Source organism: Pelodiscus sinensis, chromosome 9 (assembly GCF_052426305.1).
Source record: "Pelodiscus sinensis isolate ZL-2025 chromosome 9, ASM5242630v1, whole genome shotgun sequence".
In the NCBI taxonomy this organism is placed as follows: Eukaryota; Metazoa; Chordata; order Testudines; family Trionychidae; genus Pelodiscus; species Pelodiscus sinensis.
In genome coordinates, this window is record NC_143060.1 from 2,782,393 (window position 1) to 2,794,706 (window position 12,314).

Here is a 12,314-nt window from a genome sequence, read left to right on the forward strand (position 1 = left end):
CTCGTGTTCGGAATTTTGACCTTCCTCGTTAATTAAACAGAGACTTTGCTCCAGCCAGTGATTGAGTTACCCAGTAATACCTGCCTAAAGCCATCATCATAAAGGACAGAAGTTCTTTTTAATGCAAATCATTTGGTTCCAGATGTTTTGATCACGTTTAACGATGGCTCAAATTAACGAGAGATTGGATTAAGTGACAGGCTCTCTCGGCTGCTTTTCCTAATCAGTATGGTTCTCGGTATCTTTCCCCCAGATTGCTCTCTTGGGCGTCGATGCAGTTTCCAGTTTCTCACTGCGTGGCTTGGATGTACTTTAAATAAAAATAACACAAATGCAAATCAATTTGAGAACCAGGGAGATAAAAACCCCCGTGCGGGGATGCAGACCACCTTTCACCCAAAACCAAATCGCCCGTCCTCCCCACATGGCTCCTGCCTCGATCCGACCTTCTAGGAAGGGCGCATGCGAGGGAGCATGAGATGTTGAAAGTAACCGTTGTATAACAAAACTGAGCCTTGTAGGTCTCCTAGCAGATACTTACACAGAGAGGAACTCTCTGATTGTAGAGGGCTCTTGGATCTATCAGAAGGAAGGCAGAACAAGGCCCATACACTCGATCGTCCAGGCTAGAAAACAAGGTGGGGCCCGGGTGGAATGGTCGTCACCCGACAGACGCTGCTCCACGCGGGTGGAGGTCTTGCGTTGCGCCATCTGTGCTCTGCACTCCTTGGAGCCCCTTAAAGCTTACTTACCATTGGGGGCGGTCATGTGTATTTGTGTCTGTGGTGAACCAATAAGCCTGGGCTCGTCAGTCGACCCACACAGGCACACACACGCTGCCTCTGATACAGAGCGGATGCGTGTGCGGAGCCGGCTTTTGAGCAGGTTCCCTGTGCGTTCCTGCTCCCCACCACTGCCTCTGATAGAGAGGCCACAACGCAGTGGCGGAGAGAGGGCAGGCAAGAGCCGGTGCTTGTGTGGAGCCGGTTTTTAAGCCGGTTCCCTGCGAGCACCAGTTCCCCCTGCCCTCCCCCTCGGTGTGTAAACGTGCAACTGCTACGTTCACCAAAATAAACATATTCAAGCATCCCTACTTCCATCACATCCACTGTCCTTGTTTGGCACGCGACCTCACTGCTGGCTTGTCACCCGTATCCATTCTGGGTCTGTTCTGTGCCATGTGCGTGCTGCACTGCCACACCGCTCGCCTTGGTGGGTTGTGTTTCCTTGGCACATCTCGTGCACCTCTTCCCTCTCTGCGTGGTCTACCTCTCTGGCCTTCGCGTGCCCCTGTTGTCTTTTATTTCTCAGTTTCATCCGTCTTTGCAGCATTGTCCATTTTAGCCATCACCCTCCCCCCTCTTATCTCAGGAGCAGGCTACTCTGACAGCTACTGTATACCCGGTTTCTTGTGCCCCCCTCCCTCTCAGATGGATCAGACGGAGCAATAAAAGACAACAGGGGCATGCGAAGGCCAGAGAGGTAGGCCACGCAGAGAGGGAAGAGGTGCACGAGATGTGCCAAGGAAACACAACCCACCAAGGCGAGCGGTGCTGTGGTGCAGCATGCACATGGATACGGGTGACAAGCCAGCAGTGAGGTCCAGGGTGGTTACTGCTGGAAGAGCTGGGGCATGGTGGAGTCTCCCTTACATGGTCATTCCCTCAGGTCTGGGTGACATGCTCTAGCTCCGCTCCTGGAGGTGGACCGGATGTGGGGGGAGATTCTCTGGTCTGTGCGCTTCGGGAAGTCCAGCCGGCTGGTCGGAATTGTCCCGTCGGGCCGGCAGCGAATTGGTGTTCCTGGGCGGATGCTCCTCAGGGGAGGCAGGGAGCCGGCAGGGGAGCGGGGCTCGCGCTAGCCCTCGTAAAGGTGACGTTCTTCCTCTCTCCCCGGTTTCTCCACGCAGCTCGGATTGGGAAAATGAAACGGAGGAAGCAAGACGAAGGGCAGGTATGTCCCCTCTGCAGCCGGCCTCTGTCGGGATCCGAGGAGGAGATGAGTAGACATGTGGAACAATGCCTTGCAAAGGTAGAGGCGCAGCGGGCCCACCTGCCATTCCTTTCTCCCTGCTCTCTCGTAGTGGCCCTTCCCACCCTGCTGCGGTGAAGGCCGGGCTGTAGGGTGTGCAGGCCGGGAGCTGCGGGCGCTAGGCCTGGAGGGCGGCTCAGGAGAGGGCCTGTCTGCCTCCTGCTGGTGGCTTTGGTTTTTAATACCCACCCACGCTGTGTGAATGAGCTCCGGCTGGGTAGCCCAGGCCCCTGCGGTGTGTCCAGGCTCCGGCCTAGCACCGCGAAGGGGGTTCTTTCCCGGGCTCTGCCTTTGCAGCTGTCTCAATGTTGCCCGTTTCGAGGCGATTTCTTGAAAATGCTGCTTGAGCGTTGCGCAGTAGGCATCGGGGCTCCTCAGACTGCCCCGCCTCCTGCCCGCGGGAAGGTGAGCCCTGTCCAAAGCCGGGGGAGGGGAGTAAACCCTGCCGACGTCCCGCCAGGGCTTTCTGTAGTGTCCTGCTTCTGCCCGCCGTGAACCCCCAAGCAAAGCGGGTTTTAAAAGACCGGGGTTGAGACCAGCCTCCCAGCACCAGGTGTCCAGAGGAATCCGCTTCTGGCCCTGCCGAAGGAGCTCTCCTGGGCGACGGGCGCGTGCTGCTTTCGGCTCAGGGTCTGCGGGTCACGTGCCGGGACGGTGCCGGCCAGGTTGCATTTGGGCACATGCCAGTGGCGTCCTGGGGCCTACAGCTCAGGTGGGCCTGTTGGATTGTGGGAGGCCCTGAGGGCTCTCGGCGCCTGTCGATTCCGACCAGACACAGCCGCCCTGTAGGAGCAGTCCTGACCCCCCCCAGGGGATTTCGGGGTCTTACTCTCTGCCCCTTTCTGCCTGACACAGAGAGAAGGCTCGTGCATGACTGAGGATGACTCCGTGGACATCGAGAACGAGAACGGCAATCGCTTTGAGGAATATGAGTGGTGCGGGCAGAAGAGGATACGTGCTACCACCCTCCTGGAGGGGGGATTCCGAGGTAGGGGGAAGTTTTAGGGGGGAGGGGCTGACTTGAGGCACATCTACCATGGGCATGGGCCAGTCGCTTCTCTCCGGAGGGAGGGGCTCGAGCAGCGTAGCCACCCACCGATGGGTGGGAACTTGCAGTGATTTCAGCTCTTACCGCCCGGACCGGCCAGGGTAGCACTGTGTTATCTTGCACAAAAGCCAGGCTGTACTTAGCATGCAGGCAATGTAGCCACGAGGGGCGAGGGATTGAGAGCGGGTGGAGGGCGAGCTCCTTTGGGAAGGAATCCGTTCCTTGTTGGCACATATTAAGAAATACATGGACGTATTTGAAGGAGGGGGGGCGGGGAGAGAAATGAAATTGTAAAAATTCCCAGCCTGGAGTGACGAAAGCTGGTTTATCAGCCGCTGGTGATGTATTGAAGGTGACAGCGAAGTCGCTTTAGCACCTGAATAAAATATTAAAGGGCCGGTTATGCATTTATCACTCCATCCCTTTTAAGGTTGATAAATGAGAATCCAGCAACCTGCTGTGTACCTCCAGCGCTGCAGGCCCTCAGGGCTCCGAGACAAACACATTTTATTTTCCCTTCTTCTGCTGCGCCTTCCCCCGTGACAGGGAAACCGGTTACAGAGGAGAAAGAGTTATAGCAAAATTTGACCTGGGGTGAGCTTTCCTGGTGAATGCAATTGTAGCTGGAAACCTGGCCTCGTTCTTACACTTGGCCCTTTGGCCTCCCGCCGCACGATTTACCAAACTGGTCTCTGGGGTGGACGGCTGGCACGAAGGAGAGTCGCCCGCACGCAGCCCAAACACGCGCGGAAACGCCAGCTGGGCCCTTTCGATGAGGAGGGGAGGCTGCGTCTTCAGACCTCCGCTTGGGTTTGAATTGAAAACACCTCGGGGCTGAGGGGCTCAGCCTCACGTGCCCATGCACCTGCTGGCTCTTAAGTGACCCCGGGTGCTCCGGATCTCTCTGGAATAGAGGAGCAGGTGCTCGGGACCACGGAGGTTAAGTAGCAGGAGTGTGAGGCAGCTGCGCCGTGTTCCTAGTGAAGGCTGCGTTCCTGGCTCCTGCAAATAATTGTCCCAGACCCAGAGCTTCATCCACTCGCCCCCGGACCAGCACGTGGCTTGCGAGGAAAGTGGTGCAGGCCGGGGGGAGAGTTTGGTCATTAACGTAACTGCTCGCGTCGGCAGTACAGAGCAGGGGACGCTGTTCTCTTCAGTGCTACGGCATCGGCGCGCCTCTTCCTACCAGTCTGCCCAATTTCCCACCCCTCTGTGCAAGCGTGACCTTTCCTCTTCCACCGCTCCTTTCACCTCTTCTCGTCAGCGGGGTGGAACCTCTCCCTCGGGCCCTGGCGTCATCGCTGGGTCACCTTACGGCCATGATACTCCCAGTCCCTTCTAGCTGAGAACTGGCGTGTCCCCTTAAACTTTTGGTCCCACCCCCTCGCCGGGACGGTGTTTCAAATGGCGCGGCGGGAGGGAGAGTGCTCTGCAGCCCGTATGATCAGGCTCGGGGGACGTGCAGGATCCTGGCTCGGGGTTCTTTAAAATGTGCAGTAGCTCCAGGGACTGAATTGGGTGGAGGTTAGCCATGTGTCGCAGCAAAGGCCACGCTCCTCTACCTTCAGAGGGCTGCCCCCAGCGAGCGTGGCCGCTTCCAAACACAGGTATCGAGCGCGGGTAGAATTGTGCCATCCCACATTGGAGCTCATTAGGGATGTCAACGTGTAGACGGCAACATGATGAACCGATAAGCCTGGGCTTAACGGTTAATCTTGTTGATGACATGCCCTCTTCTTCCCGCCCCCTCCCCCCTTACCATGCTGCTTCTGTATCCGAGGCAGCAGCGCCGGGGGGAGTTGCCAGGAAGCTGCCTCTGTCTGTGGTAGGCCAGGCTCGCCGTGGACAGAGGCTGCTCCACAGCAGCAGCTGTCTGCAGGTTCCAAGCTCCCCGTGGACCGTGGCTTCTGCAGGGGAGCAGCCTGTGTCTGCAAGGAGTTCAGCCCTGCTGCGGACAGGGGCTGCTGCCGCCTCGTGTTGCTGCCCCTGTATCGGGGGTGGCAGGCGGGGGCCGGTTTGCGTGGGAAGCCGGTTTTTAAACGTGCTCCCTTTGTGGACTGGCTCCTGCCTGCCACCCCACTCTGCTGCCTCTGTACCGGAGGCAGCAGCACGGGGTGACAGGGCTCCTCGGGAATGGGCCAGACGCGCACTGGCTGCCGGCCCCACCCCCAGAGACTATCGAATAGTCGTGTAACTGCTAAAGTGTCCTGCAGATACACAACTATTCAGTTACCCGCTAGCTAAACATCCTGCATGCCCTTGGAGGATGAGCTCTAGGGCAGGGTGGCCAACCCATTAAATGAAGAGAGCTGAAACAGCGGCAGAAAAAATGCGAAGAGCTGCACCAGGACTGTTGAGCGCAAAAAAAGAAGGAAGAGCTCCCCACCAGCCACAGTTGTTGAGCTCTCCCCCTTCCTCCCCCCCAAAAAAGGACGCTGTCCCTTTAAAAACTGTGGGTTAGGCTTTTTGGCCACATCCGGCTCCCATTGGCCGACGCCATCTTGCCGCGCTGGACGGCTCCCCCGGGGGAGGCTTCACAAGCCGCACTCTCAGGGGTGAAGAGCCGCATGTGGCTTGCGAGCCACGGGTTGGCCACCCCGCTCTAGGGGATTCCTTCCCAGAGAGCCTCACCAGATGTCTTGCGGGGGGGATGAATGTAGGTTGGTAAAAGAGATGGGGGGGCTGGGAGCTTGTCACTGGGGGGGGGGGGGGGGCGTAATCGAGCATGTTTTGCTGCTAGTTTTCTGCTTAGCATCCCTAGAATCCTGCCTCAGCCTCCCCAGAACAGGCCTGCCAGCTGACTCTCCCTGTGCCACCCGACGGGAAGTCCTGGCGTGGCCGGTCCATGAACTCTTCGTAGTCTGAAACAAGTTCCGGGGGCATCAGCCTTTCCCTCCTGTCCGGGCCTCCTCCTCCCCTGGCATGCAAGGCTGCTGAGTCTTCCTTTGAGAGACCTCTTCTGTGAGGCTTGCAGGGAACTAAATGTGCCTCTTTGCCATTTTCTCCCATGTTAATGTCAGCTCTCTCCACCTTCCTGGGACAAAAAGCTGGCCATTAGTAGCCCGGCAATGTGGCGCAGCCTTCTGGAGATGCCCTGCCATGCTAAAAACGGCTTCCTGCCGACTCGGTGGCATCACTTAACTCTTCCCACTCCTGAGCCCACCGTTAGCCCAGTCCCCTTGGCTGAGAAGGAGCAGCGATGTGGAAATCTAAGACATTTTTAATGCCAAACAGATCTTGCTAAGCTCCATGGATGTTGCTAGTATCTGGAGAGCTGACATGGAGAAATGCATGACACTGGAGGGAGAATAGCTGTCCATGTGTCTCATCCATTTCTCTTTTAATCGTGTTGGTTGCTCTGAGGAGCTGTCACGGCCCGGGGGAGAGGAGACGGTGGCCAGCGTTTATTGCGCAGTTCCAGCTCAAATCTAGCAGGCAGCATTGCAATGCTGACCCGAAATTGGGAACCATTCGGAGCCTTTTATTAGGTGGTTGGATTTTTTTTTTTGTTTGGTTTTTGGTCAGAATGTACAAAAATCACATCAGTGATCACGATCTTCAGACATATAGGGGCATAAACTCTGGCAAGTCAAGTGTAAAAGTATAATAAGGCAGGCCGAGAGAGAATCTGAAGAGCAACTGGCTTAGGTGGAAAAAAATAACAGCACAAAAATTGTTTGAGTACATCACAAGCAGCCAGCCTGCCAGTCAGCCCGTGGGCCTACTGGCTGATCAAGGTACTAACACAACACTCAACGAAGACAAGTCCATTGCAGAGAATCTAAATTAATGCTTTGCATTGGCCTTCCCTGCAGAAGATAGGAGGGAGAGCCCCTCTTGCAAGCCGTATTTTTAGGTGGCCCAGATGGAGGTGTCCACGGAGGAGGTTTGAACAAATTGATAAGCTAGAAAGTCATAAATAAATGTTCTTCACCCGAGAGTTCTGCAGAAACTCAAGTATGAAATTGCAGATCTACTCAATGTGGTATGTAAATGATCACTCACATCCTCCGCGCCAGATCACTGGAGGGTAGCTAACGTAAAAAAAAAAAGCCTACAGAGAAGATCCTGGGAAGCTTAACTTCTCTACCAGGCAAATTGTTTGAAACTGTAGTAAAGAACAGACTAAGCGGTCACGTAGAGTCAACACTCTTGGAGAGGGAAACCATGCCTCACCAGTCTGTTAGAATTCTTTGAGGGGGATGAACAAATATGTGGTCACCGAGTCCTTGAAGTTTCAGCAAGCCTTTTGACAAGGTTTTTCGTCGAAGGCTCTTGAGCAAAGGAGCCGTGGGATAAGAGAGAGGGCCCTTTCATAGAACAGGAACCGACATAAAAGCTAAGAAACAAAAGAGAGAAATCAGTGGCCATGTTTTCATAATGGAGGAGTAAATAGTAGCCATCTCCAAAGACCTGTACTGGGATCTGTTCTGTTAAACACTGATCAGCTGGAAAATGGAGTGAAGAATGGGGCAAAATTTTGCACACGGGATCAAATTACTCAAGAAAGTGAATGAATGTTAGGAACCAGTAGGCCAGGGCGAGAGAAGACCGAATGTGTAATAGTCCATGGTACACCCACACTATGAATACATCTCCAAACAGAGGCATTCGGATTTAGAAAGGTGCAGAGAAGCGCAGTGAGAAAGTCTAAGATCAGGGAGCTGTCCTGCGAGGAGAGTTTAATAAGACGGGGACTGTTGAGTTTCGGAAAGAGATGGCCCACGAGAGGCTATGACTGAGGTCTGTACCTCTATAAATGGCGTGGGGGACAGTGAATAGGGAAAGGTTACTACCCCTTCAGGTAGCACAAGACCGCGTTCACCCAGTGGAATTAATAGGCCGCAGGTTTAAAAGAAAAGCAAGAGTGACTTCACAGGGCCCGTAGCCAGCCGATGGAGTTTGTTGCCAGGGGATCGTCGTAAAGGGCAAAACTGTAACAGGGTTCAAAGGGGGTATTGGATAAATTCGCGGAGGACAGATCTATCGGTGGCTATTCACCAAGAAGAACCCCCAGTGTCCCTAACGCTCTGACTGGCCAGCTGGTGGAAGTGGACGACGAGGTGGATCACTTGATTCCCTGGGGGTCACCTGACATTGGCCACTGTGGGCAGACGGCACTGGACTAGATAGACCTTTGGTCTGACCCAGTGTGACTGTTCCGATGTTCCTAGTCCAGATTATTGCATAAAATAGCAAAAAGCAGGTGTGACTGCATCCCCCGGTGCCAGTCTGCACCGCGTGTCTTTATGGATGCTGAGTGCTTAGTTGTTAGCAGCCTTGGATGTTCATATTGTCTGGGCAGTCTCCGGCCAGAATTCTTGCCCTCTCTACAACCTTAGTGGGAATAGTCCTGTCTGTGATTGGCAAGGCTGTCCTGAAGAATCGGGCTCATCCGCATGTTATCAGTACTAGTGCGGTCTTACCTACAAATCCCAGCCAGGGCCTTAGACACTGTGCACACATGGAATAAAGGCAGGCCCTGCCCCCCAAGAACTGAGAACAAGTCCAGAAACAGGCGGAAAACCCAAACCGGAAACAAGAAGGTAATAGGGACGCGACGGTTGGGTGTTACACCCAGCACTCTGGCTGTCTGGCCTTGCAGCGTGGTGTCAGTGTTTCATAGAGGGGTTCGTGGGCATTTTGAGCTACCTTCACGTTTTTTAAAACACTGGCAGTTTTCGTCACTGAATCTGTTTGCCAAAACCTGGTACTGTCGTCTTGTGTGACTCGAGGCTGTTAACAATTCAAGAGGATTCTAGGTGTTCTCGCTGGGGCCACGTCAGATGCCGCAGCAATGGGACATGGGGCTTTCCAGAAGTTATCTTTGTTTAAACTAGGACTTTGCCTTGGATAGGGAGGACAATCTTCTCTTTCTCCTTTGTCACCTCCCTCTGCAGCCTCCGAGTAGCGGGGCAGGAATCCACAGATCTGCAACATCTGCCAGATGCTGCTTTTAATCAGGTCCTTGTTGTAAGTGAGAGATTAACTAGAAATCATCTGAGTGAAACTAAGAGGTAGGGGTGTAACCCTGCCTCCCCTCAGCAACAGTGGTGTCTGAACATGTGTTCTTGAAACGTGAGATACCACAGTGAGAGATTTTGCCCAGTATCCGAAGATTTCATCCCTAGGGTCATGGGACGAAAACTTGTTTTGAAATATCCTAGCATTGACTAGCCATCCATTTACATAACTGATCAACGGAGAGAGGTCCTTGCATTCGTCATTTACATCTTCTGTGTCTTTTTGCTCTTTGTTACAAGGGATTATTTCACGCAATCTGCGTCTAATAAGCTTCAAGCCTGTCTGTATTTAGGCAGCAGCCAAAGCCCAGCAAATGAAAGCGCTGAGCGTTTCCCTCTCTGATTTTTAACTCTCGGCATATTTGTGCCAGTTCTGTTCCTCTGCAGAATGGATGCACATTCCCCCAAGTGTTTACACTGTAAAGTGATCCCTTTAAAGAATTCCCGAGGGAAGTTCAAAAGGGGATTTTTCTTTGAAACGTTTGGTGCCTTTTTGTGTGCGCGCGTTACTTCAAGGGGGGGTAGAGGGAAAAAAGTGCTTTATCTGAAAAGAATCGCATCAGCTTTGCGCTGATAGAAGCCGCTGTCATCTCTTAAACGGCTTAACGCAGTCAAAAGGCAAGCAGACTTAAAACAGTGTCTTACACAAGGATCGATGGGTGGAACACACAACTGGTAACTGGGGGGAAAAAAAGCAAGCGCGAGAGAGATAACAGTAATGAATGCATTAAGGGACGCTTGAGGGAGGCTGGTTCTTTGTAGCAGCTTCAAAGGTGCCTGGGCGGACGCTCGAACAAACTGTCCTCTGGAAGTTACCGTTCCCGCACCTCTCTGGGAGACGGGTTTAACTCTCCCTTTCCTTAGAAGACGGGGCAAGTGGGTCAGGGCATGATGGATTAGCGGCTCCTGTCTGCATCACCTTTGGAGGGGTGGGGATCTTTTGTCATGCCTCCATCAGAAGGGGCTTGGCCGAGAGGGGAAGGCTGTGGGGGGAAGGTGGGGAGCGGCTGGGGGGCGCCGGCCGGAGCGGGGGACAGCGTGTCAGTTTATCGATCGCACCTCAGTCAGGAGAGCTGCAGGCGCGGTGCTCGGAGCAGGAACAGCAGCATGCTTAATGTGATTGAAAGGCAGTTAAAATGGCGGTGACCTTTTCAGGGGGAATTAGATTGCCTGCCAAGAGTGGTTAGAGGGAGTGATAACGCCAGCTTGAGGAAGCTGTCCAGTCAACTTCAAAGGCAGAGAGACAGAGACAGGAAAAGCAAGCTAGCAGCAAGTACCATTTAAGCTCCGAACCGCCCTGTCTGATGGAACAGAGATTGCTGTCCTCTTTAGCTAGGGAAGAATTGTAGCTAAGCTCTTGCAACCTGCCCGTTCCCCCCCTGCCCTTCCGGAGGGCACCGTAGCAAGTCACTTGCCCGGTGCTTGCATGGATTCCTTTTCCTCCCGCAGAGCAGGTGCCTGGAACATAGCGGCGAGGAAGCCTTGGAATCCATTAGAACAGTAAGCAAGGCCTTTTCGGGGATGGATACAAAGATCAGCCAGACAGGAACCTAACTAAGATGGATTGCGAGGCTGGGAGGGGAAACCCACCGGGAGTATTTAATTCTTGAGTTTCTCTTTGCCCCCCCCCCCCCCCCCCCCCCCAAGATGGCACAGGATTTATAGCCAGCTCCAGTAATGTCCTTAAGAGAGGAGCCTGCCCCGGTCCCCTCCCTGAGTAGCGCATCCGGTAGGGGATGCGGAGGGCTTGCTGAAGCTTGATCCTCTGTGACAAACCAAAGTCACTCCAGGGTGCTCGTTAGCTGTGGCTCTCGTGTCGCATGCAATCAGTGCAGCGGCTTGAAAAGGGGGACTGATTCAAATACAAATGCCTGAAAGTTGCCAGCAGATGGCTGCAGTCCCGCTGTCGGCTCTCGGGCAGCCCTTGCCCTGCCAACGGGCTTCAGCAAATGTCGCTGGGCCGACCTGCCTGCCGCCCCCCTCCTCCCCCGAGCCGATCTGCTGGCTTCACAGAGCTGGGGAAGGGGTGGGACAGCAGCTGTGGGCGTTGTACGAGAAGCGTGCAAGCAAACGGGCAGGTGAGGCCCACGCCCTCTTGCCCTCCAAACGGATGCGGCCAGGGACTAAGGTGTCACAGCCGATGATCGAGCAGTAACGTTCGGCCCTTGTCTGGGAGCTCCCTGTTTGATCGTTTTCCATTAGAATGGGGGCTGAGGGCAGGCTCCAGCATTGAGGAGAAACTGAATCTCTCGCCCTTCCAAAGCACTTCTAGGAGCGCCACCCATCGAGTCTCACAAGATCTCTGCGACATGCTGATGGGCCCTGTTTTACAGATGGGTAGACTGAGTCACGCAGCTGTGACTTGCCCTATGGCCTGCATGCAGAGTCAGGGGCAGAGCTGGGGTGAACTCACCCAGTGCCTGCCCTAGCCCCCGTCCAGCAATCAGCAGCTTCTCCAGTCTCGGCCAAAGCCGGGCCACGGGCAAGCCTGCAACACCCCACCTCCCTCCGTCAGTCCCAACGCCTTAGGTGAGATCAAGCCAAAGAGAGCGGAAGCCAAGTGCTACGTTTAGAAAGACGGCAGTGGCGCGGCTGGTGCGGGAGTGGCAGGAGAGTGAAATTTCCCTGGAGATGGAGGTGTCTGGAGCGCATTCGGCGCCCGCTGGATGAGTGAATGGGTAAACGGCATCGTTACCCCGGTTTCTGCATTGACTCGACAGGGCACCCGCCGGTGAAGCCCACTTTAAATCTGAAGCAAGTCACCTGCAAAAGCATGCAGGGGTGCAATGAAGTCTTTAATCTCCCCTCCCTCCAGATCCCAGCTTCTCTCCGTCACGCGTGTCCATCGTCCCCCCGCCTCGGCTTTGCCCCTCCCTTAAAATGTCTTATGGGGCGCTGTCCGCGTAAGCGGCTCTTGCGCTCTTACAGCCCTGGCCTTCCCAAACAACGTGTCGTCTCGAAGCTCTTCTGGCCAAGGCTCGGTTCTATGGGCCTGCGTCCCCCTCTGGGGCCTGGGCCCGCTGCCCACCCCAGGCAGCTCTGTTCGCAGGGGCGCAGGCTAAATGCAGCTTCCTCTCCGGCTTTGCTCTGTACACAGTGACGTCTGAGTCTTGCATGCATTGACATTTGCTCCCTTGCACAGGAGAGGCAGGGCTTTGTCCAGGAGCTTGTTCTAGAGCTCGGGGCAGAAAAGGACCCGTGGGTTGCGGGCC

The 12,314-nt window shown here is 54.7% G+C and overlaps 1 protein-coding gene across 6 annotated transcripts in view; it reads left to right on the forward strand.

Moving 5' to 3' along the window:
* The window catches only part of RNF220 (ring finger protein 220), a 327,592-nt gene that overhangs the window by 258,484 nt on the left and 56,794 nt on the right, over nt 1-12,314 (forward strand). For 4 of the 6 annotated variants that reach the window (XM_075935811.2, XM_075935812.2, XM_075935807.2 and 1 more), the window contains 2 exons: nt 1,910-2,031; nt 2,887-3,019. In XM_075935811.2, the coding sequence (XP_075791926.2) occupies nt 1,910-2,031; nt 2,887-3,019 (255 nt within the window). The remainder of the gene's footprint in view (nt 1-1,909; nt 2,032-2,886; nt 3,020-12,314) is intronic. The other 2 variants (XM_075935809.2, XM_075935810.2) reach the window with 1 other exon arrangement.